The following is a 26,194-nucleotide window of genomic DNA, read 5'->3' as shown; positions in this document are numbered from 1 at the left end:
GTCCCCTCAACTTCATCCGCCCCAAGCAGTGGAGCATTATTGCAGCCTTCATTGCTCGCATCTGATGCTGAACAGATAGCGTTCCCTTTACCCCACCCCTCTGATCCTGCCACCTCGAGACCACCATTAGGTTCGTGGCGGCAACGACACAGGGGTCAGGAAAGGAGCTATGCTCCTGAGTTCTCACACCTGAATGCATCCTTCCAAGGCTCTTTCAAAATTTTGGGAGAGCAAGTGACTGCTGGTTTCAACATGGTGCAATCCCGCATCAGTGAAACAAGCCAGGAAACCAGCAGTCACTTGGATAGGCTGCATTCAGCTGTAAGTCCAGATCCGGCCAATATTTTTTTTCAATCCATGCTCAGGAGCATGGAGAAGCTTTCTTTTGAGCATCAGATGCGGGTAATGAATACCTGCCATAATGCTCTACTGCAGGCCATTAACGACCCCCAATCTACCCACACACCTCCCCACACCTCCAATACAATTCCACCCCAGGCCCCATTTCCACCCCAGGCCCCATTTCCACCCCAGGCCCCACCAAGGGCCCCATTTCCACACCATGCCCAAACCCAGGCCCCATTTCCACACCATACCCCCCATTACCAAACCCAGCACCAATACTCACACAAGCCCCAATACCAAACCCAGCCCCAATCCCCACACCAGCCCCATTACCCAACCCAGTCCCAATACCCAACCCAGTCCCAATACCCAACCCAGTCCCAACACCCAACCCAGTCCCCACACCAAACCCAGTCCCCATACCCATCCCGGCCCCCAAACCAAATTTCTTCCCCAATGTTTTCTTCCTTGCCCAGCTTTTCTTCCCCAGTAAGTCTTCCCCCTACCCCAACACCACCCCCCTCTGGTCAGCCTCCTGGTTTTACCCCCCTTCCACTGCACCCCAAACAAGTAGGGTTTCCCCACCTATCGACGTGGTCCAACCTTCCAGCCCCTCCTCCCCTCGTATCTCCACCCCCCACTTTGAAGATTTGTAAATGTATGTTAAAAAGTTATGTTCAAAAATTTGAAAATGTTTTTATAAAAATTGTGAAAATTAAAAATATCTATATATTTTTGGGTTACAAAAAAAATTTTTTGAAAAGAGTTCAAAATAAAATTCAGTTGGATTAAAATTCTACTCTGTGTGTGTGTGGATTTATTAAGGTCATATGGTAACTAATAACAAAGGTAAAATAGAAATAAACACCAGACGTGTGAAAGGTATAAAATATTGGTTTTACTAGCAAGAAAACCACGCTTTTGTCCTTTTTTTTTTTTTTATTCTGAAGAAACACATTTTTTTACATAAACAAACACATGGAAAACAGGTTACACAATCATGTCTTGCCACGGTATCCGCCCGACAGGTGACACAAAATAATCGGCAAACTGGTCCCTCATCCTTGTAACAGAACCTGTAGAGCGAACCGAGCTGCTGCGGTAGTCCCACAAGGTGGTCTCCAACTCTTCATCATCCAAGGAAACGGGCTCCTTTGAAAGGACAAAGTTGTGGAGCACCACACAGGCTTTAACTACCTCATCTATAGTTGTTGTTTTCAGCTTGATAGCCGTCAGCAGAACTCGCCACTTCGCCGTCAATATGCCAAAGGAACACTCCACGACTCTTCGTGCTCTAGTAAGCAGGTAATTAAAGACCCGCTTGGTATGGTTTAAGTTCCGGCTACTGTACGGTTTTAGTAGGTGCGGCGACAGTTAAAAGGCTTCATCACCTACAAAAACATATTCCATGGCTGGTTCAGTTGTTCCTGGCAGTGGTCTGGCTGACGGGAAATCGTAGCTCTCTCCATAAAGGCAACGACCCATTGGTGAGTTTTTAAGAACTTGCGAATCGTTGGACCGTCCATACGCTCCTATGTCCACGGAAAGGAACTTGCAGTTGGCGTCTGCAATAGCCATAAGGACAATGGAGAAATACTTCTTATAATTATAATACTCCGATCCTGTTCCTGCCGGTTTCGCAATCCTTATATGTTTCCCGTCAACTGCACCCACACAATTAGGGAAATTACAAATTTGCTGAAACTGTTCTGCACTTCGCAACCAGATTTCCATGGATGGTTGGGGGATATACTCTGGTTGCAAAGTGGTCCAAATAGCCCGACATGTGTCCTTCACTATTCCTGAAATAGTGGAAATGCCCAGCCTGAATTGGTAATGGAGCGAAGTCATAGATTCACCCGTAGCTAGGAAACTTTAAAAAAAAAAAAAAAGTTAGAAAAAATTGCACAGACCAACAAGTTTCAATATGGCACTGTTAAATTTTTTTTAAGGACGGGACACACAATAAAACCAGCATGAAACTGGTGTAAAAAAGCAGTGGAATGGCTGCAAAGAAAACCAAAATTACATGCTGCAGAAAATAGTGCGCAGTATGTCAGCGCAGTATTGTCTGCAGCATGTAATATAACATAAAAAATGACCAATGACAGAAAAACATAGAGGCTTACCGCAGGGTCACCATCAGCCGCTCCGCCGGTGTGATGGCAAGCCTCATCCTTGTGTCCCGTCTTCGGATGACATCCTCCATTTTTGCAAGCAAAAAGTCAAAATTTTCCAGCCTCATCCGCACGTAGTTATAGAATTTTTGTGGATTGTGCCACAACTCCAGGTACAGAGTGGACTGGACACCCCGGGTCATCCGTAGTTCATTAATCGGATGAATCCACAGTCGTCTCCGTCTCCGTTGCTGCAGAAGCATCCTACGCCTTTCCGCTGCCGCCTCCTTCTCACGCACTATGATATCCAGGCGATTCGTCTCAAAGATAACGTCGGTAACCAAACTAGCAATCCTCACAAGAACACCTTCCATCGCTGCCACAAAACTAAAACCCTCAAAGATGGGCTGTAAAAACAGTACTATATAGTTTTTCAAATTTTCCAGTAGCCAATCAAATTTGGGAGCCTGCCATTTTAAAAACGGATCCGTCGGAAAAACGGATACAACGGATGGTAAAACGTATGCAACGTATGCAACGCATCCAGTATTTTCGACGGAAACGTTTAGCGGATTTGCGACGGATCCGTCGAAATGCTGGATGCGTGGCATACGTTTGTCACCGTTTTTCACTTTTTTGACGCATCCGTTTTTTCGGCAAAAAAACGGATTTGCGACGTAATGCAGTTAACGCTAGTGTGAAACTAGCCTTAGTTACACAATTTGCCACAGCACCAATCGATACAATTATGTGCCATTAAGTAAGAAAAATAAGAATATATTAACTCTCTCCTGACATGTGACATACATATAGGCTATATGTCAGAATGGAACCTAGGAGCAGAGCCCACACTGTAGCTGGCGGATTCCACCTATGTTATACAGTAGGCATCTGGCTGTAATAGCAGTGATCAAAGCTAAGCTATGATCACCGCTTATAACCCATTTCATGTCGCTAGCAATCACTAAAGCGTTGTTTCGGATAATCGTGCCCATGGATTGCTATAGCAGATGATGGCCTATGGTCTGCAGGGCTGGACTTCAAAGAAGGCAGTGATTTTACTTATATACTGCAATACTGCAGTATATAGGACAAGCAAAAAGATGCTTGTTTTATATATTAAAAGTAAAAAAGTTTCAAAAAAGTTTTTAAAAGTATAAAAAACACAAAAAAAACTAAAATTCCAATCAACTTCCTATTCTCTCTTTAACAATAAAGAAATTTAATAATTAAAGAAAAATTTAAAATAAACATATTCAGTATCGCGTATCCGTATTTCTCCACTCATGAATACGAGGACTTCTGGCTCGCACTGCACTACTGCATATTAATTGTAGATGGCTATAATCAGGGTCTATGTCACTATCCTATGACGCCATCAGCGAAGGCATAACCGAGTGGCCTCATGTCACTTGCACTTCTGATCTATACAAATGGGATTACAAGTTTTTCTACAAATTGATCGGATTACTGACCTCTTCTGTTCCACAGTCACATGCCTCCCACTCATCCAATACTTTATTTCCACACAAAGAAGGATTCCCCAAAGGCTTCATGTTAGGATGAATCATGAGGCACGCAGCTCCGGTCTTCATGATAAAATACTGGAATTCTTCTAAGCTACAGCTGCTGAAGCTCTTTGAATTAGCGGCCATCCTAGACACGAGAGAAACATGTAAGTGACACACCTGAGAAGCTAGTGACTCTGCGGAAGGTATATATGAACATATGAAAATTATATTGTACAACTCCCATATTACCTATACTTTAAATATGAGTTCTTAAATGTTTTGGAGGGTGGTAAGTCAATCGGAGAGACTTGCTGATGGTCACGTCACAATGAATAAAGCTGTGCTACGTTTGATGCGCTACAGCCTCTTTAATCAGCTGCTTGACGGGAGTAGTGGGAAATGGCCCATTACTTATTGATGTCTGTATTTCAGTGTAGAGTTAGATAGTCAACAAAGTACAAGGACTGGCCGGTGGCTCTTCCAACCCGAGCATGACCGTGGCATAGAAGTACATGCAGCTGTCACACCTGGGAGAAAACCTTAAAGTCGGGGTCAGATGAGTGTATGAAAACTCATCAGAGTTTCATCCAGGAAAATTGGATGATTTTCATCCATGTTGTCATCCATGTGTCCATTGTTTGCGTCCGTGTGACATCCGATTTTATACATCAACAGTTTACATAATCAAATACAGTTTCTTAGGTTAATAATGGCAATGTATAAATAGCATGCTACACAGATTATCTATATGGGATCTGATTTTGTTTGTTTATGAACCCTTAGGGTACCGTCACACATTGAAATTTTCATCGCTGCGACGGCACGATCCGTGACGTCGCAGCGATCGTATGAATATCGCTCCAGCGTCGTAGACTGCGGTCACACGTTGCAATCACGGCGCTGGAGCGATGCCGAAGTCCCCGGGTAACCAGGGTAAACATCGGGTAACTAAGCGCAGGGCCGCACTTAGTAACCCGATGTTTACCCTGGTTACCAGCGTAAACGTAAAAAAACAAACAGTACATACTCACCCGTCGGTGTCCTTCAGGTCCCTTGCAGTCTGCTTCCTGCTCTGAGTGCAGCCGTACAGTGAGAGCAGAGCGCAGCACCGCTGCGCTCTGCTCTCACTTTCCGGCCGGCACTCAGAGCAGGAAGCAGACTGCAAGGGACCTGAAGGACACCGACGGGTGAGTATGTACGGTTTGTTTTTTTACGTTTACGCTTGTAACCAGGGTAAACATCGGGTTACTAAGCGCGGCCCTGCGCTTAGTTACCCGATGTTTACCCTGGTTACAAGCGAAGACATCGCTGGATCGCTGTCACACACAACGATCCAGCGATGTCAGCGGGTGATCAAGCGACGAAAGAAAGTTCCATACGATCTGCTACGACGTACGATTCTCAGCAGGATCCCTGATCGCTGCTGCGTGTCAGACACTGCGATATCGTAACGATATCGCTAGAACGTCACGAATCGTAACGTCGTAGCGATGGAAATTTCAATGTGTGACGGTACCCTTAGACCTGAAAGGGTGAATCTCATCCAAGACTCAGAAGAGAAGAGTGCTGCAATCTGCAATCTTTTTCCACACACACACCCAGTCTGCGTGAAAAAATGTAATCTGAACAACCGTATTAAGGTACATTGGTCAGTGTGCTGTCATGTCCCACGACTTGGGTATCATATTGTATTGTATTGTTGCTGTTGTGCTGCTATGCAATATGTTTGCCTTTTAGAAGTTTGTCCTCCCTCTCTCCCTCCCTAGCTCTAATGTCAGCAACCCCTCCCTTCTTCCTCATTCTCAGTATCTCAGCCATTTTAAGAATCTCATGTCTTGCAGCTCTTGTTCAGAATAGTCTTGTTTACCTACTGTAATTGTGCATATCTACAAGAATTCAACTTGAAAATAAACCTTCTTCTGGGATCTTCATACATGCCTCTGCAGTGGAGTCAAGCTATGTGATAATATCTCTTTGTGTGAGTACTGGTACAGAGAGACAGTCAAGAAATAGTGTCTTACGAGTGCCCTATACTCGCAGCCTAGTTATGGATTCGGAATACTGTCCAAATTTCATTGGGACAGCACACATCCATATAAAACACATCATCTGAACAAGCTGTAATGAATCTCATAGAATGTTAGAGTTTGAAGGGACCTCCAGGGTCATTGTGTCCAACCCCCTGCTCAATGCAAGATTCACTAAACCATCTCAGATTTCTGTCCAGCCTTTGTTTGAAGACTTCCACTGAATGAGAACTCATCACCTCTCATGGCAGACTGTTCTACTCATTGATGACCCAGACTGTCAAAAAGGTTTTTCTAATATCTAATCTGTATCTTCTCCCTTTCAGTTTCATTCCATTGCTTCTTGTGTTTCCATGTGCAAGTGACAATAAGGATGATCCCTCTATACTGTGACATCCCTTAAGATATTTGTAGACAGCTACTAAGTCTCCTCTTAGCCTTTTTTGCAAGCTAAACATTTAAAAATCCTTTAACCGTTCCTCGTAGGACATAGTTTGCCAATTTACCGTCCTCTCACCATCCTGGTAGCTCTTCTCTGAACTTGCACCAGTTTTTCATTGTCTTTTTTAAAATCTGGTGCCCACAACTGGACACAGCATTCCAGATGAGGCCTGACCAAGGAGGATTAGAGGGTGATAATTACTTCACGTGAACTAGACTCTATGCTTCTATTAATACATCCTAGAAATGTGTTTGCACATGAGTCAACAGTGTGATGCAACAGCAAAAAATGCAGTCTGTGATCTATAAGGGTATATGCACACGATGCAGAAAATGCTGCGGATCTGCAGTCTTTCCGCAGCTGCGGGTCCGCAGCAGTTTCCCATAAGTTTACAGTTCAATGTAAACCTATGGGAAACCAAAAACGCCGTGCACATGCGGCGGAAAAAAACGTGCGGAAACGCAACGGTTTACATTCCGCAGCATGTCACTTCATTCTGCGGATTCCACAGCGGTTTTACAGCTGCCCCTATGGAAAACCGCAGTTGTAAAACCGCAGTGAAAACCGCAGAAAAACAGCGGTAAATCCGCGATAAATCCGCAGCAGTTTTCCACTGCGGATTTATTAAATCCGCTACAGAAAAATCCGCAGTGGACCTAGAATACGTGTGCACATAGCCTGAGTATGCCCAAGTCTTTTTCAAACATGCTGTTGCTTAGTTCTTTTCCTCCCATTCTGTATATGCAATTTTTGTTTTTCTTGCCCAGATGTAGACTCTTACATTTCTCCCTGTTAAATATCATTCTATTAGTCGCTGCCCATTTTTTAATCTTATATAGATTCTCATGAATCCTTTATCTTCTCTAGTGCTATATCTCCTAGCTTTGCATCATCTGCAAATTTGATTAGTGTATCTTCAGTTCCCTTATCTAGATCTTTTATAATAACGTTGAACAACATTGGGGCCAGGACAGAGCCTTGTGGTGCCCCACTTGAAACACTCTTCCAATTGGATGTGCAACCATTTATTACTACTCTTTGAGTATGATCACTGAGCTAGTTATGAATCCATCTAACTGTAGCTTTGTCAATCCCATACTTGGCCGTTTTTTCTATAAGGATTGTATGAGATACTTTATCAAATGCTAGGCTCAGGTCAAGGCACTATATCTACCCCATTTCCCTGATCCACTAAGCCAGTGATTCCATCATAGAAGGAAATTAGATTAGTCTGGCATGACTTGTTTGCTACAAACCCATGCTGCATCTGGTTAATTAATGTATTCTTATACAAGTACTTATATACAGTACATGTTGTTCAATAATTTGTTCAATGATCTTTCCTGGTATAGAAGTAAGTGTAATAATTATAGGGGATAACTCAGGAGACTCTTTGCGTGGAACAAGACAACTACAGGACACAGTTTTATAAGTGGTAAAGTCTATATTATCACACGGTGATTCAAACAGGTGCAGAGAGAAACTCAAGTCCACAACACTTGGTGCAAATATCAAATGCAGCTCAGCAGTCTATAGGAAACTTCAGAGGAAAATGCAATCATGCAGAAAGTCTATGAAGCACAATTATTCTTGAGGATACTTGACACGAATAAGTCCTTGCTTAGTCCAAAACACAGATAGATATGCTTATAAGGCAGTTCAAATAATATCTTAGCTCAACCAGGGAGGTCTGGGTAATAGTTACAGGTTCTTGCAGAGCAGAAACAGCTTACATGTCCAGCAAATGCAGATGGAAGTAAACACGAGCAGCAGATGAAGGAGGATTACTGGAACTGGTGTATTCAGCAGGAACTCAGAGCAGCGTAGCAGGATCACCACACAAGTTCACAGGAGCAGGTATATAGCCAGGGAGTCACCAGAGGTCAGGAGCTGGATGCAAGGCAGAATACTCTAGCACAGACTGAAGGCTGGGGTGGAGTTTTATAGCAGGAAGACACAGTGCACATGAGACCAAAGACGCCATCTTGGAAAAGGGCAGTAATGCACAAAAAGGTAATAAAAAATGTTCAGAGTCCTGACAGTAAGGCTCACTGGCCTGTAATTTCCTGGCTCCATCTTGTATCCGTTTTTGAAGATAGGGATAGCATTTTCCCTTCTACAATCTTCTGGGACTTTTGTTAACTAGGATTTTTCAAAGATTATGGCTAGTGGTTCTGCAATTTCCTCTGCTGTCTCTTTCAGTTCCGTAGGATGATGTACAATAACAAATGATATTGTGGTACCATGTTAGCCAGAAAAATTGATGTGAATACTTTTCTGCCCAATGATGACAAAAGTAATCTCGGTGTGATACCTTTATTGGCCAACCAGAAAATAATATATGTTTTCAAACTTTCAGAGGCTCCTTCTTCAGGCAGGATTAAAAATAAATTAATAAAAAAAAGGCACAATATTTAAGGGATATTACAGCAGGACATTTGTTCATGAGGTGGGAGGGATGATGCCTCCTAAAGATTAGCCAAGGAAATTAAATTTGGTACAAATGGAGAGGCAGTGGGAATGTTCTTCTTAGTTATCTGGAGTCCATCTGGTGGAGAGGTGAATTGTATCTATGTAGTGAGTCATAAATCCAGGTGTTAAACTGAGTCCTAGTGTCAAAAAATTGAATATCTTTATCAGTTTGAATTCCCAATTTTTTCTCTCTCTGTCATCCTTAAAATTACCTTTTAGTATTAAGACTTTTAAGTCTGTCATACAGTGTCCAGGTCCAGCGAAATGTTTCCCCACAGGTGTGTCCAGATCATTCCTGATAGCGTGTTGGTGTAGATTCATCCTTGTTTGTAGTTTTTGCATGGCTTTTCCAATGTAGATACTTCCAGGGCACCTTGTACATTGTATCATGTTCATGTACACCACATTTGAGCATGTACATTAAAAAAAAAATCCATGACCTTATAGTCCTGATTTGTGTTTGGTATGCAAACTTAGGATGTAATTCATCTGGACCAAGAGATTTAAATTAATTTAAATTAGTTAAGTGTTCCCTCAACATCTCTCTGTTTATAGATAGTGTAGATTCTTTTATTCCTTCAGTAGCACCGTGAAGATCAGTTGATGTTACAATTGCTTTATTAGAGAACTCAGATGCAAAATAGGAATATAAAAGTTTGGCCTTCTCTACGTCATTTTTGGCCACTTCACCCTTTTCATACTGTAACAATCCTATAGCCTTTTGACTTTTCTTTTGCTTTTGACATACCCCTAAAATCCTTTTTTATTGCTTTTGATCTTCCTTGCAAGCCTCACTTCATCACTGGCTTTAGCTCTTCTAACACCATTTCATCCCTGTTGGTAAGAATTAGGTCCAAGATTGCAGATCCTCTTATTCTCTCTTCTACCTTTTGAAAGATAAAGTTGTCAGCAAGAGAAGATAAGAGTTTTCTGGACCCATTACTTTAGCTTGAGAGAAATTCCCAACAAATATCTGAATAATAAAAATGTCCCATGATCACTATGTCGTACTTTTCTGAGAACAGAGACATCTGATTTTAAGAGATTATCCATATCTTCAGTCTGTCCAGGTGGCCTAAAGTAAACCTACTGTACAATAGTGTCCTTTCTGCTCTTTTCTCCTTGTATTTTTACCTAAACAGTTTCTGCAGAGCTACCATTCTCTGAAGCTTGAATGTCTGTGGAAATGTAAGTTTTCATAGCATACAATGCAACACCTTCTTCCCTTTTCTTAATATTGTTTCTAATAAATAAGTTGTAGCATTCAAGGTTTGTATTCCAATCATCTGTATCTTCCCACCAAGTTTCAGTGATGCCTATGACATCATATCTCTCTTCCTGTGCTAGCAGCTCAAATTCTTATTGTTTGTTTCCCATGCTCTGTGCATTTGTACAGACACATTTTACTTTGTAGTCGGTTTCGCCTGCTCCTCTAAGCTAGTGGAATAACTTTGTTCTTGGTCCTAACTGTCAATCTTCAGGAGCGCTCCACCCCATGACAAGCAAAAAGCTGGGAGGCAGAGGGGTAAGACACTTGTGAAGAAAGAAGATGAAAGGTGCCATGAAAGTGACAATTAACTAGTTGCTAGTGGTTTTAACTAGAGTTGAGCGAATATGTTCGAAAATGATTGCCGAATCCGAATTTGCCATATTCGTGCCATATTGGTACCCTATTTGTGCCAAATTTATGCTTGACAATCGTTTCCGAACATATTAACTCATTTCTACTCCCAATGACGTTTGGCAAATATTGCAAAAACCAGTTTCACAGGCGAACGTAATCCGAATCGAATATTGAAAAATCCGTCCAATTCTAGCCATGACCATGGATACCTAAGGACCTGCAATGCCTGCACATGAGGAAAGAGACATGGTGAATCAGAAGAACTATACTACAGTATATTTCTAATTGGAGGCATTTGCTAATATTATTATTATTGCACCTACTACATATTGTGATAGGATCCTGGGGATGGGAATACCCCTTTAAATGGACAGGATTGTATATAGCTGCCATCCTGACTGTTGCAGTGGAGTCTACCTGTATGTAACAGTTGGCTCCTGGTGAGGATGACAGGAGAACAGAAGCTGTGCCTGACACATCCCCGCAACACATTGTCATTCTTTGATGTGGTAAGTTACCTTTGACTATTACATATACTGTATATACATTAAATTCACATTATGCTCAGTGTTTATGATCAGCAGGACAAATCTAGTTTTCATTTTTGCACACACAGATTTACAATTATTCAAGAAAACTCAGTTTGCGTGAATCCCATTCTACAACACAGTGTATATAATCACAAATAAAAAACAGACTTTACATCATGTTGACATCCATGATACAGGGGGAAGCAGGACAGGTACATTCTGTGGAGTCATGGTGCAGAATCCCCAAATTGTGGCCCAAGATATGAGAAATACGGGAGGAGAATGTCACCAAGGACAATCCTGTTGAAAACTACATAGTTAAAAAAAAAGTAACATTTTTAGTAATGCACTTTTGTCATTCACATTATACCATTAGCTGTATACTTTATTGTCAGAAGTATGTTTTCACCTAGTGCATTCAGAGGTAACACATTTCACATGTTGATGGCCCTGGCATTGGCATCCAGCGTATATGTAAGGAGGTGACGGGGACCCTCATATGCTTCCCCAATCTTTGGTCTACTAATTGTGTGTGGTTCCCTAATGTTCATTAATGTGAATGTAATTGATATGTGTCATGTACTGTAATGTAAATGCACTGTGTGTTGTGTATAAGATTAGCGCTAGGATAGGATATAAGGTAGTATAGAACAATAGTGGGGCTAGAATAGAGGGGGGCATATTAGAGATAAAGATTAGGAGTGTTAGTTTAGGTAGAGGTAGCATTGGGGTTTTCCAGGGGGAGGAGTTAGAGTAGTGCGGTGCAGAGCAATAGAATATGGGGTAAAGACTTCCTGCTTGGGCAGCAGAGCCCAGGCTGCTTTGCCCAGGGCAGGGAGTAAGAAGCAGCAGTGAGAGAGCCAGTCTGCCAGCTGTGGGGATAAAGCTGCTACGGCAGGAAGGGGCCCCAGGCTGAGAGTCGTGCAATCGGCTATCAGCTTAGACAGGACCGTTCCAAGAGGGATCCGGGGTCTACGACCGGGGCAGGTGAAGCTGAGATGGTGAACCTGGCACCTTTTCCTACTGAAACCAGATGAGGGAATGGCAGGAAGCTGGTGGGACTGAAGGCTTGGATGGGACAGAGATTGTCCAGAAGCGAAGCAGGGATTGACAGAAGAGAGATAGAGTTGTCAGGAAGAATAGAGCCTGCCCGGAAGGCAGGGAAAGCTTGAGAGATGCCGCTCTGTGTACGTTGTGCTGCAAATGTGATGGATACACTCCTGCTTAGTAAAGTTAAACCGTTGCAAAAGAACTTTGTCTCTGGACTGGTTTGTGGAGCTCAGGAACGCGGAGCCGGAGTGACAGAAGCTGAGGGGACTCTGACAGTAAATGTGAATGTACTGTTGCGCATGCTGCACATGCAGCAGAAAGGACATTGTATTTCATCTGTAGGGCGCCAGGATGTGGAACACTACAGCCCGTTGCCACAACTACCACCCTGGCCGCCTTATATATACTATTTGGTTGTGCCTACATTATTGGTTATTACTAATGATGAGCGAACATTTCATTTTGCCAGTTCACTTGAATTTGTCTAGAAAAGTAGATTTTTATCACATTTCTTTACTAAAAATTGACTGGACATTATTTTGCTCTGAAGTCTTTCCTAATCCCAGAGCTTAATAAACATATGTAGTAAAAAATTATACTTACCAAGCCCTCACCTGTCCCACCGCGCAGAGCCACTCTATCCGGACATAATCTTCTGTGCAGTCACCAGTGAGGCGTTCGCTGGTCCATTTGCAAGGTTTTCCGGTGCCTGGCATCTTCATCGTCTCAAGTGCTGACTAAGCTGCAATGCCATGATGATGTGTGATGCACATAATGACTATGATGATGCGTGATGCCAATCATGGAGATGCCAAAGATGCCGGGCGCCAGAAGACATCAAAGATGGCCCAAAGAAGACTGCACTGGTGACCAGACCAAAGAAGACGGTGAGGATTGGGTAATATTACATTCTTAAAACTTTCTGGAGCCTTTTGAATCCAGCAAAATGGAGGCCGAATTGTGCAAATTGACATAAAAATTTGGACCCTGGCAAGTCCAAGTTTTAAGGTGAAACTTGAGGTGAATTCAATTTGCCTTGAAGTGATTCACCCATCATATGGGCTCTAAATGAAGGTTTTAAAAGGAACTTTATTCAATTTACTGCGTCTATCCTCTTTAGTACCCCAGACCATGGTTCATTACAAATCACTACCATGATATTTCAAAGCTGGAGATGTATTTCATATTTTGCTTCCTATTGAGAAAATCCAGACCCTGATCCGTGTGGTGATTGTTCCACAAAGTGGTTCAGTTTGACGTTTCTGTATTTCAATCTGCGAACCGCCTATTGGAATTTCCCGAACTTTCATAAATGTAATCATAATAATCATGTCACCTGCGACTAACAATGCCAATGATAATAATAATGGTGATGATCATTATGCTTACAATTATCATAATCAGCAATCATGTTCATCATCATCACATAATAAACACTCCTACCAATGTGAACACTTGGAATTATGTGCTATATTCGGACAATTTCTATGGTAACCTTTCATGTGGAATTATATGCTCATGTAGAAATTTCTCGTACCGTAACTACTGCTCCATTGTTGTTGGAGCACATTTGTCCATAATAGGTTTTCCCAACTTCAGAATCTTGTCCATCACTAATAAACAGGAAAAAAAAGTTTTAGTACCTACTATTCAGACCACCGTGAAAGAGTCCCCTTAAGAAGAAAAGAAATGAACAGGAAATAAATGCTTAAATGGCTGCTCACTCGCCCCAGTCCCACAAGTCCGCTGCCTCGGGGTAATCCTTGACTTTGATCTCTCCTTCAAACCACATATCCAAGCCCTTTCTACTTCCTGGCGACTTCAAATCAAAAATATTTCCCGGATCCCTACATTCTTCAACCAAAATCTACGAAAACCCTAATTCATGCCCTCATTATCTCCCGCCTTAACTACTGCAACCTCCTGTTTTGTGGCCTCCCCTCTAACACTCTCGCACACCTCCAATCTATTCTAAACTCTGTTGCCCGACTAATCCACCTGTCCCCCTGCTATTCCCCGGCATCTCCCCTCTGTCAATCCCTTCACTGGCTCCCCATTACCCAAAGACTCCAGTTCAAAACCCTAACCATGACATACAAAGCCATCCACAATCTGTCTCCTCCATACATCTGTGACCTCGTCTCCTAGTACTTACTGCAAGCAAAAGCTGATCCTCACAAGATCTTCTTCTCTACTCCCCTCTTATCTCCTCTTCCCACAATCGCATTCAAGATTTCTGCCGCGCATCACCTCTACTTTGGGACACTCTACACAACATATCAGACTCTCGCTGACCGTGGAAACCTTCAAAAGGAATCTGAAGACCTACCTCTTCCAACAAGCCTACAACCTGCAGTAACCACCGATCGACCAAACTGCTGCATGACCAGCTCTATCCTCGCCTACTGTATCCTCACCCATCCCTTGTAGATTGTGAGCCCTCGCGGGCAGAGTCCTCTCTCCTTATGTACCAGTCGTAACTTTTAGGCTATGTGCACACTTTGCGGGGTCCTCTGCGGGTTCTCCCGCAGCGGATTTGATAAATCTGCTGGGCAAAACCGCTGCGGTTATCCCTGCAGATTTATCGCGGTTTGTTTTGCGGCTTCCGCTGCGGGATTACTCCTATACTATTGATGCTGCATATGCAGCAATATGCAGCATCAATAGTAATGTTAATAATAATAAAAAATGGTTATATACTCACCCTCTGATGTCCCGATCTCCTCGGCGCTGCACGCGGCGGTCCGGTTCCAAAGATGCTGTGCGAGAAGGACCTTCGTGACGTCATGGTCATGTGACCGCAAAGTCATCTCAGGCCCTGCTCGCACAGCAACCCTGAGACCGGACGGCCGCGTGCAGCGCTGAGAGGTGAGTATATCATTATTTTTTATTTTAATTCTTTTTTTTTACACTAATATGGTTCCCAGGGCCTGGAGGAGAGTCTCCTCTCCTCCACCCCGGGTACCATCTGCACATTATCCGCTTACTTCCCGCATCGTGGGCACAGCCCCATGCGGGAAGTAAGCGGATCAATGCATTCCTATGGGTGCAGAATCGCAGCGATTCTGCACAAAGAAGTGACATGCTGCGGAATGTAAACCGCTGCGTTTCTGCGCGGTTTTTCCCGCAGCATGTGCACAGCGGATTGCGGTTTCCATAGGGTTTCCATGTAAATGTAAACGCTATGGAAACTGCTGCGGACTCGCAGCTGCAGAAACGCTGCGGATCCGCGGTAAAACCCGCAAAGTGTGAACTTGGCCTTATTGTTTAAGATTTATGTACTTGTTTTTATTATGTATACCCCTCCTCACATGTAAAGCGCCAAGTAATAAATGGTGCTATAATAATAAATAATAATAATACTTACATTATTAATAAAGCAATATTGAAGCTTTTGTCGGAGGATAATCCCGAGAGCCAATCAATGAAGTTTTCTAGTGTGTCAGTTATGTTATCTGCTATGACGCATTGATTTGACTCTGTCCAAAGACTGACGGTAGATAGATATATCTCCATTTTAAGTGACAAAAATTTCTATGAAAGAGCAGGAAGATGTCATTCAAGATTTGAGTTAAAGCGGTTATACCAAGATAGCAAGTTATTACCTATTTAAAGGGAATCTGTCACCAGGTTTTTGCCACCTAAACTGAGAGCAACATAATGTAGAGATGGAGACGCTGATTCCAGTGATGTATCACTTACTAGGCTGCTTGCTGTAGTTTTGATAAAATCACTGTTTTGTCAGCAGGGGATTATCACTAGAGGACTAATAAACCTACTCACCCCCACCTCTGATTGGCAGCTTGCTGTATACACTGAATATGTGTAGGATCTGCCAATCTGTGGTGGGGGCGGTGTTATACAGAGTTTATGATTATGGAAGGCTACTTGGCAGCAAGTTTACTCGTCCTCTAACGATAATCTATCGCTGGCAAAACAGTGATTTTATCAGAGTATACATCGCTGGAATCAGGGTCTCTGACCCTACATCACACTGCTCTCACATGGGGGAGCAAAAACCTGGTGACAGAGTCCCTTTAAGGCAGAAACTACCATCAATTGTGAGAGCAGGGCTCTGCAGTGCCCTGTCTGAATGAAATGGTGATCGAGTGAAATGGTGATCGAGCATGCCCTCCTCTGCTCCATATATTGAATATAATTCATCAAATACTGGAATAAAAAGCTTTGAAGAGTTCGCAAAGATTTGGCACAAAGTGATGCCACACAAAAATGTTAAATTCATGACAAGCATTTGCTACTCCAGAGATCTTACTCCGGTCTCCAAATGGAGTAAGGTTTTTGACGTTGTGCACATGGAGATGCATGCCAATTTTTAGATTCTGCTGATTCGTTAAGAGGTGTGTGCACCTTTTAATGAATCAGGAGCGTCTGACTGCAGCCCCTGCACCCTTCTCCCCCATCAAGTCTGTCGTCAAAAAAGCCAGTCTTGATGAATCGGGGCCAATGTCTATAGACCTGCTGGACATAACAGCTGTGCTCACATATATTCTTGCATGTTCGACTGCTGCTCCATTCAGCGATCTTGATCGGTGGGGTCTCAGCAGTGGGAGCGCAAGCAGTCCGCAAGTTATCACCCATCCTATGCATAGGCTGGGTGCCCACGATGAGGTTTTTGGTGACTTTTTGACGCTGCGTATTTTTGCAGCAGCCACTGTGCTTCTTTCTTGCCAAAAATAAACTGACCTGCGGTGCAGGTTTCAAGTCCGCTCCATGTAATTTCTCTTAGGCCGGTTTCACACGTCAGTGGCTCCGGTACGTGAGGTGACAGTTTCCTCACGTACCGGAGCCACTGACACACGTAGACACATTAAAATCAATGCATCTGTGCAGATGTCATTGATTTTTTGCGGACCGTGTCTCCGTGTGCCAAACACGGAGACATGTCAGTGTTCGTGGGAGCGCACATATTACACAGACCCATTAAAGTCAATGGGTCCGTGTAAAACACGGACCGCACACGGACGTTCTCCATGTGCAGTCCCTGTGGCGTGCAGGAGACAGCGCTACAGTAAGCGCTGTCCCCCCACATGGTGCTGAAGCCGCGATTCATATCTTCTCTGCAGCAGCGTTTGCTGCATAGAAGATATGAATAATAGTGTTTAAAAGAAAGATCTATCTGTCCGCTGCCCTCCCACCCCCTGTGTGCCCCCCCCACCCCCTGTGCGCCCCCCCCCCGCTGTTCAGACAATACTCACCCGCTTCCCTCGTTGGCTGTCGCTCCTTTTACTGTATGCGGTCACGTGGGGCCGCTCATTTACAGTCATGAATAGGCGGCTCCACCCCTATGGGAGGTGGAGCCGCCTATTCATGACTGTAATCGGCGGCCCCACGTGACCGCATACAGTAGAAGGAGCGGTCAGAACAGGAAGCAGCGACAGCCAACGAGGGACGCGGGTGAGTATTTTCTGAACAGCGGGGGGCGCACAGGGGGTGGGAGGGCGGCGGACAGATAGATCTTTCTTTTAAACACTATTATTCATATCTTCTATGCAGCAAATGCTGCTGCACAGAAGATATGAATCGCGGCTTGAGCACGATGCAGGGGACAGCGCTAAACTTTAGCGCTGTCTCCTGCACGCTCCGTGTGGTACCCACTCGGCACACGGGCGGCACACGTGTGCCGCACGTATGGCTTACGTGAGCTCACGGGCACACGGACACGGATAACTCCGGTACCGATTTTTTCCGGTACCGGAATTATCTGGACGTGTGAGACTGCCCTTATGCTGAGTTTTATGTGCAGATATTTCCCATAGTCTTGTATTAGATGCAGAAAATCCTCAAGTAAAAAAGGACATACACATATTTAGGGGAGGTTCACACTGGGAGTTTTTGGTGCTTTTGTTTCTGCAGCAAAACCTGATTTCTTGGCAGGAAAGAAGCTGCTGCAAAAACACAGGTTTTAGGAGCGTTTTTGGTGCAATTTTTTTGGTGCTTTTTTGGTGCAGATTTTTGGTGCGTTTTTTGGCTAATTTGCATCTCTTTGTCCATGTTTATGTCCATGACTTTTCTGCAGCAAAAAAGCTGCAAATAATGATACCTGTGTTTTTTCAACACCCTTTCAAGCCAATGGGTGAAAAAACGCTGCAAAAATCCTGAAAGAAGTGACATGCTCTATGTCCAAAAAAAGCAGCAAAGCACAAAATCGTGATGTCAAAAAAGCCAAGCTGTGTGCATGAGATTTCTGAAATCTCATAGGCTTTGCTGGTACTGTAAAAAGCAGCTGATTAGCATAAAAACAGCAAAAACACCCAATGTGAACATACCCTTATTGCGTTTCCACAGTGGATACGCATCCATGTCTTTCACACATGATTGTATCAATAAAGATTTGTCAAAGGCAAATAGCAGGAAATATCAAAGCAAAAGCAGCTTTATTTAAAACATGACATATCAAGAAAAGACAAAAAACGCACTAAAAACCCATGTAAAAAGAAGCACTGAAAAATGCAATAAAAACCCAAGTAACCTAATTTACTTTCTAGGTGCAGAAAATCTGCAACATCAAAATCTCACCAACAGCTCATCGTGGGAACGTACTGTAGCCTTTAGACAGGTAGCAAAGAGGCTCAAAACTTTTTTATGTATCTTAATTCAATCTGTAAATGTTATAAATGGAGTTCAATAAATTTACATATGACAGTAAACTAAAAATTTAGTTGAAAAAAAAAAAGGAAAAAGGCTGTACTTACTGTGTTAACATAACTGAACACTTGCAGTAAAGTAGTAATGACAGGTTTGGGACTGGCACCTAAGATTTTGTACTTTAATAGATATGGGAACAAAAAATGTGTTTAGATCTAATATATAATAGTCCTTTCAAATATTACAAAACATAGACTCTCCCATAATAATGATAGGCAAAAATATGCATATATGGGTCACAATCCATGAATACTTGTTTTCTGTATTAAAGTGGTTTTCTCACAAAGTAGATATTAATCAATATATCTTGGCTTAATAATAATAAGTTCCACAATTGGATGTGTTTAAAAAAAAAGTCCCTTTGCTGAGATAATCTTATAAATGTGTCCCTTTTTGAACCGAAATGTCGCCATGATGGGCTAATAAACAGAAGCTCCTTTTATATTATTTATATTATATATATATACATATATATTATACTGTATGTGGTCACAGTATAAATATATATAGCCATCAGTGACCTCTTTATATCTATTGTATTCTAACCTGTCACGCTGTGATTTTACTATATGCGGCAGATGAATTGCCAGCTGTTAGTCTATCTGTGTGTTTTGAAGAATATTTTTCCTTTGAAAATTATGTGTAAATGACATAGAGAATATGTAAAAGCTCAAGTTAAAATCACATTGCGGGTGGCGTGTCCGGATGTTGGACTGAGAAGATGAGCGGCTGCAGAGCTCCAGCCTGGCATCTCCACTTACCAGCTGAACAGCCCGGGGCTCTGTCGCACTCCCCGATGGGTCCCTGGAAGGTGAAAACTCCAACACTCTCCGGAGCGGTGTCTGCTGGCTCTGCGACCACTTTGGATGTCTTCCTCCTGCGAGAGCAAAGTGGCACCGCAGTCCGGGTGCCATCTTGTCGGGAGGAGGAGGCGGCTAAAGGATCTCAGGAGGTTGCGGCTCGCGGCACCCTGGATGAGGGAGAACAGCATTCGGGCCTGGCGGACGCTGGGGCCACAGGCGGTGAGGAAGATGCAACTGTGGGAGAAGCCCCTAGGCAGCGCTGCACTGATGGGATCCTGCAGATAATGATTTCCCCTGAACTTTATGATTCCCAAAATGGCAGATTGCCACATGCATCTGATGGAGGCCATCTCTCCCCCACTCCTGACCAGGCTCAAGTTGCAGAGCCTGCATTTTGCTGGGAGGTATGGTGGCACCATGGAAGGGAGCAGCAACACTGGGGAAAAAAGGGGTATTAAGTTACCAAAAGGGTCCCCCCTACGTTAACCCCAAGGACCACTTATGAGGATGATGGGAGTGACTATATGGAGGGGTCCTCTGATGAGGAAGGAGAGCACATGGATGAGCACCTTCCCCCACAATGGATGAGGTTCTTTTCACGTTTTCCTTCAAAGGAAGACTTTAAAGCTTTAATAGCGAAGGTTAAAGACACATGCAGGTCTGAAATTGCATGGGTGCATAAGAGCCTGCAGCTTTTGTCAGGAAGGATTGGTTCATTGGAGGGGGAACACAACCTCACCAGATCCCATATGGCTGAGCTGCACCAGACATCAATTTTGCAGCAGAAACGGTTAGAGACCTTCAGTTTCAGCTGGAGGACTTGGATAATAGGGGCAGGAGATGTAACATTAGGGTGAGATGTGTCCCTGAATCTAATGAACAGGAAAATACTAAAATATTTCTACAGGACATCTTTAACTCCATACTAGGAGACCCAGCCTCAACGCCCATTAAATTTGATCGAGCCCTACAGCCTAAGGGATGAACACCATATCCACAAGACATTATCTGTTGCCTTCATGATTTTGAAACCAATGAAAGAATTATGATGAAAGCCAGGTCCCAGAAGGAGATATTGTATATGGATACCGCAATTCAATTATTTACTGACTTGTCTCATATTACATTGCAAAAAATAAGAATCCTCAGGCCTTTGCTGTCTATCCTGAAAGACCTTAAAATCCCTTACTCGTGGGGTTTCCCCTTTGCTCTAACAGCTCGGAGAGAGGGGGTCTTGGAGACATTGTGCTCCCTGGAGGACCTTCCAGCCTTTTGTGATACATTGGGGCTCCAGGTTCCTAAGATGGCAGACTGGGACATTCCTACCTCGGGGGGTCCACTTCCGCCTCCGGTTTGGACTCAAAAAAGAAGAAAGGATCATCTCAGTGGCAGAGGTGGCAAGAGAGGAGCACCCAAAAATGAACTTTGTTGACCTGTTTGACTTAACTTAATCTGATATTTCCTTTTTTCTCCTCCTGTAATGCAAGATTCAGCTTATAGATGTCATTTATATATCTTGAAAAGTATTAGCCTCTGCAGGCTCATTTTCTAATATTTTTTAAAAATATATGAGCGCCGAATTTGTTTTTGTTTTTTTGTAAGCGGGTAATTCCGCAAGATATTGAAGATATTTCCCTGGGGGAGCCCTGGTTTGCCCTGCAGAAGAGGATAGTGTAGCGCCCCCACTGCCGCAGGGCCGAGGGGTACCCGGTATCTGGCCTCTGAGTCTCTGCTCTGGGGTTGTCACGGTGGCTAGACCCGGTCCGTGACCCTGCTGAGGGGCGCACAATGATAGATGTGGATGGTGGTGGTGGTGCGGTGCAGTAAATAACGAGGACACCAGGTTGCAGTCTCTTTACCTCTTTACTGAAGGCTTCTGGGTCCTCAGTCCGGAATACGGTTAGCCGGCTGCGCAAGTCCGGCCGGTCCGATGGCACCTCCAGAGTTCCCTTTGCAGGTGGAAATCTGTGCCTTCCTTCTAGCGCTTATGTGTTGTGGTCCTCCCCTGCTGTGCTAACGGGATAGTCCCCACAACTGTTGTGTCTGTTTCTCGTGTTCCCTCACAACAACTCGATTCTGATGTTCTTCTTCTTCTCGTCCCCCAGATCTTATGGTAAGACGCACCCGTATGACGGGAAGGCTCGGAGCTCTTCCGGGACCCTAGAGTCGCCCCTCTCCACAAGTTGCCCCCTATGTCTGCGTAGGTGATGTAGGTGAGACAGCCAGCCTATAGCTCTCTGCCCTGCTGTTGGTTTGAAGTAATGCTTAGAGCTCTGTACTTCCTCGGCGTTCCGGCCACCGGTTATTTACGCCTCAGTAGGATGTTGCCTCGGTCTAACAGCACGACTCCTACTGGTATTCTCCCTGTTGCGTTGATCTCGTTTCTCACTCAGCACAATAAATCTCGCTTCTTATCCTTTCTTAGGGCACCGCCGCTATGAAGTGCAGGCGCGGACCCGTAGCTTTCTTCTCTGTTTGCCAGGCCTCTGTCAGGATCCCACCCCTGACAGGGACCCTACCGAATCTTCCCCTACAACACCCTCTGCCACAAGGTGTTGCCTGGTTCCAACCCAGTCAGCGTTCTCTCTAACTTCCTGCCTAACCCCCAGTTTTACCAGACTGTGAGGAGTGGCCTAATGAATAGTACCCTTAGCTCCCCCTGGAGGCCAGACTGTGAAATGTATTGGTGTATGTGATACCTGGTCAGATGAACTCCTTTAGTGCCATCAGACATACCATAGCCCCCCTTAGTGGCGGAGCTACAGTACTGCAACGACCAGGACTCTGGGGTGCTGCAATAGTTTTCATTTGACTTATTTTTGGAGATTTCTCTTTTTCCCTCTGTGTGGGTTAAACGCAAGGCATCGCCTCCCTGAAAATTTTCTCTGTGGCTACAGGGTTTTTTTTTCCTACCTAGTGGGTTTAATTTGTTCCACAGGTATAGTCACAGACAAGGTTATTTGTTCTTGGGAATTATGGTTCTTTATTTTGTAAAGTTAGCAATTTCTTTCTTTTTTTTTTCTTTTTTCTTCTCTATGTTCTCCTTGTCTTGCCCCTTTCCTGGTTTTTCTTCCCTATCCATTCATCCGGATGCAGTATCTAGAGCAGGTGACACAGAACATCCAAGAAGGTATGGTACATCACTGTATACTGGCGGCATTAGGAGAGAGGAGGGTTTCAGGGTATGATTAAATTACTCCCATCCTCCCATGTGAGTAATTAAATAATACATCATGACATGCAAAACATCATTGAAAGTTAAGGACCTTAACTCCCCTAGAAAAAGGAGGATCACCCTTCAGGAATTGAAGTCTCAGTTTTTCTACAAGAGACTTATTGTGATAAGTTGGGCACTTTCAAGTTTGCCTTTAACTCCTTTCCTGTGTCCTACTCTGCTTTCAATGATAATAAGAGAGGGGGAGTGGCAATTTTAATATCATCAGGTGGCACCTTGCATGTGCGCAAGACACATATTGATCCTGGGGGCAATTTGTAATTTTAGAGGCCTCTCTGAGGGGCAGGTCCATCATTCTTTGCAACCTTTACACTCCAAAAACTGGTCAGAGCAAATTTCTGTGAAAAGTTTTATCCCTGATTCAAAAACTTAAGCCGGCAGCCTTATTGGTGGCTGGCGAGTTTAATGTCCCTTTTTCAGAGATATTTGATAGACAACCTGTCAATAATAAACCTCCACCACAAAATCTAATTAGAATGGCGAGAGACTTTAGAAAACTAATTAGGACTAATTCCTTATTTGATTTATGGAGAATAGACCATCCCGGGGACAGGGCCCTCTCCTTTTACTCTCTCCCTCATCACACCCATACCAGAACTAATTTCTTTTTTGCAAATATGTTGACTCTTAAGACGTTGGAGAAGGTTGAGATGGGTCAAATTACTTGGTCTGACCATGCCCCGGTTGCGTTGGACCACTCAACTATGTACCTGGGCTTGTCACTGGCGATTGAATGAGTTTCTAATTAAGGACCCAAATATCTGGAAGACCTTATTGGACCATCTCACCGACTTCTTCCATTTGAACGAAGGGTCGGTTTCCTCTTCTTCAGTCCTGTGGGAAGCTCACAAGGCCGTCATGAGGGGATATTGTATTAAAGAAGGTTCCAGTTTTTAAAAAAATGCTAAATTCAAACTCAATAAATTAACCTCTCAATTAATTAAGGAAGAACGTAGGTTAACTATTTCGCCCTCCATTAAGGTTTTAAATAAGGTTATGGGGATTAGAAACAAACTAAAAGACCTTTCAATGCGTAAAGTTGAAAAAAATCTTCTTTATACAAAACAAAAATATTACGAAAAAGGTAATGCCCACATGGTTTTAGCTAAGATATTGAAGGATAGAACTTTGAACTCTCATCCCCAGGCCTTGAGAGGGGCAGATAGCAAGATCCATTATAATCCAACAGAAATTTCAAAACTATTTTATATTTTTTATAGTAAATTGTATAACCTATACGATACTGTCCCCATAAATAGGACTGATAGAAATAATGCATTGGAAAAATTGTTATCAAATCTAAATCTCCCAGTTCTCCTCTCTGATGCCTTATTGTCTCTCAATTAGCAGGTGATGCAAGAGGAGGTTGTGGATATTTTGAAGGATTTGGGTAAATCCCCAGGACAAGATGGGCTGACGTATTTATATTACAAAACCTTGCAGGAGCTTTGTCCCTGCATGGTCAGGCTGTTTAACTCCCTTTTAGAGGGCGCTCCCATTCCAGATATGTTATCACATTCTTATCTAATTCTCATCCAAAAACCAAGGAAGGATCCTTTAGATTGTTCAAATTATCATTCAATTGAGTTACTAAACTCGGATCTGAAAATTTTCACTCGTATACTAGCCAACAGGCTTAACGGTTGGCTTCCTCAGCTTATTAATAAGGATCAAGTGGGTTTTGTCCTCAATTGTCAGGGGGAGATAATACCAGACAGGCAATAGATTTGATAGAAGTTGCCAATAGAAATAATCTACAGTCCCTCATAGTACCTAGATGCTTAGAAAGCATTTGACCACCTAAATTGGTCCTTCCTGTTTGAGACCTTGAAGATTTTTTACATTTTGGGTCCTTTCTTGACAGCTGGGTCCTTTCTTTACAGTTCCCCTTCAGCCTCAGTTAAGCTTCCCTTCCACTCCTCTCTCTCATTCAAAATATCAAATGACACCTGACAGGGATGCCACCTGTTGCCCCTACTATATGTCTTGCGTATAGAACCGCTGGCGGCAATGATAAGACAAAATCCTAACATATCAGGAATTGAGGTTAGGAACAAAATGTTTAAGATCTCCTTATTTGCAGATGACGTCCTTTTAACCCTAACCAAACACCATATTACACTACCTAACCTTATGTAGGATTTTAAAAAGTATGGGAAACTATTGGGGCATAAACTGAATACTTCAAAAAACAGAAGCCCTACCATTAAATATCCCTCCTGATATATTGGATAATTTAAAGCAAAACTTTAAATTCAGATGGAAGTCTGAGGCTATTAAATATCTAGGAGTTAACCTGGCTTCTTCCTACGGTAACCTATTTAGCACCAACTTTCCGCCACTTTTGAGTGACTTAAGGAGAGTAATGCAAAAATGGAAACCGCTCTCGCTCTCTTTAATAGGCCATATCCATTCAATTAAAATGTCGCTCCTTCCTAAGTTTATTTATTTTTTTGAGACTTTACTGTTTAAAGTCCCCAGTCCCTCCAAGCAGCCATGATGAGGTTCATTTGGAATGATAAGCGTCACCGGATGTCCAAGCATGTCCTTGTCTCTCATAAATCACAAGGGGGCCTCTCAGTCCCAGACATTATTAAATACTACTGGGCCGCACATTTACGTAGGATTCCTTCGTGGGCTTCATTATGGGCATACAACAAATGGACAGAAATAGAAAAATTATGGCTAGCGCCAAGTAATCCGAATTCGCTATTATGGTCATCTAGCATGCCGATGACTTTGCTGGGTTCAATGGTGTTTACGAGGGAGATATGGCTTTCTTGTATGAAGAGGTTCAGTTTGGCCTCCCTAACTCGCCAATGATCTCATTCATATTCCAGCCCTTGTTACCAAATAGTAGGGATCATGCAATAGTTAATCCGTGGACCTCTGCAAGATTATTTGGGTTTGAGGATCTAGTAGACGGGGACACGCTGGAGCTTCCCACGTTTGATGCTGTCAAATCCAAGTTTGCCATCTCTAGTAAAAAGTTCTTCCAGTATTTGCAGATTAAGCACTTTGCTTCCTCGCTTTAAGAAGTATCAAAGGTCTCTTTACTGACTGCCTTCAAGAGGATTTTCAGAAGAGGGCCGTCGACTAAAGGACAAATTTCAGAAATATATAAGATTTTGAGTTTTCCTCAAAACAACTAAACATCAACATGAGCAGATGGGAGTCTATTCTGGGAAGAGGGATATCACCTCAAAGTTGGCACATTATTTGGGATGAAGCTGCTAAGTCCTCCATTTGTACTCTTTATAAGAAAAATCATTATAAAATACTGATGTTCAGGTATCACACAAATGACCTCCTCCACAGATTGAACCCTCTACTCTCGAATCTATGCTGATGTTGTGGTTCTGAGGTGGGAAC

The 26,194-nt window shown here is 43.3% G+C and overlaps 1 protein-coding gene across 3 annotated transcripts in view; it reads right to left on the bottom strand.

The window, feature by feature from the left end:
* The window catches only part of LOC143775237 (disintegrin and metalloproteinase domain-containing protein 9-like), a 150,205-nt gene that overhangs the window by 63,426 nt on the left and 60,585 nt on the right, over positions 1–26,194 (bottom strand). For 2 of the 3 annotated variants that reach the window (XM_077263124.1, XM_077263125.1), the window contains exons 9-13: positions 18,832–18,903; positions 15,486–15,652; positions 13,656–13,731; positions 11,242–11,378; positions 3,938–4,118 (exon numbers count right to left, since the gene is read on the bottom strand). In XM_077263124.1, the coding sequence (XP_077119239.1) occupies positions 3,938–4,118; positions 11,242–11,378; positions 13,656–13,731; positions 15,486–15,652; positions 18,832–18,903 (633 nt within the window). The remainder of the gene's footprint in view (positions 1–3,937; positions 4,119–11,241; positions 11,379–13,655; positions 13,732–15,485; positions 15,653–18,831; positions 18,904–26,194) is intronic. The other variant, XM_077263126.1, reaches the window with a different exon arrangement.

This window comes from Ranitomeya variabilis, chromosome 5 (assembly GCF_051348905.1).
Source record: "Ranitomeya variabilis isolate aRanVar5 chromosome 5, aRanVar5.hap1, whole genome shotgun sequence".
Taxonomy (NCBI): Eukaryota; Metazoa; Chordata; class Amphibia; order Anura; family Dendrobatidae; genus Ranitomeya; species Ranitomeya variabilis.
Note: the sequence above shows the minus strand (reverse complement) of the source record. Positions and strands in the feature narration are given on the sequence as shown.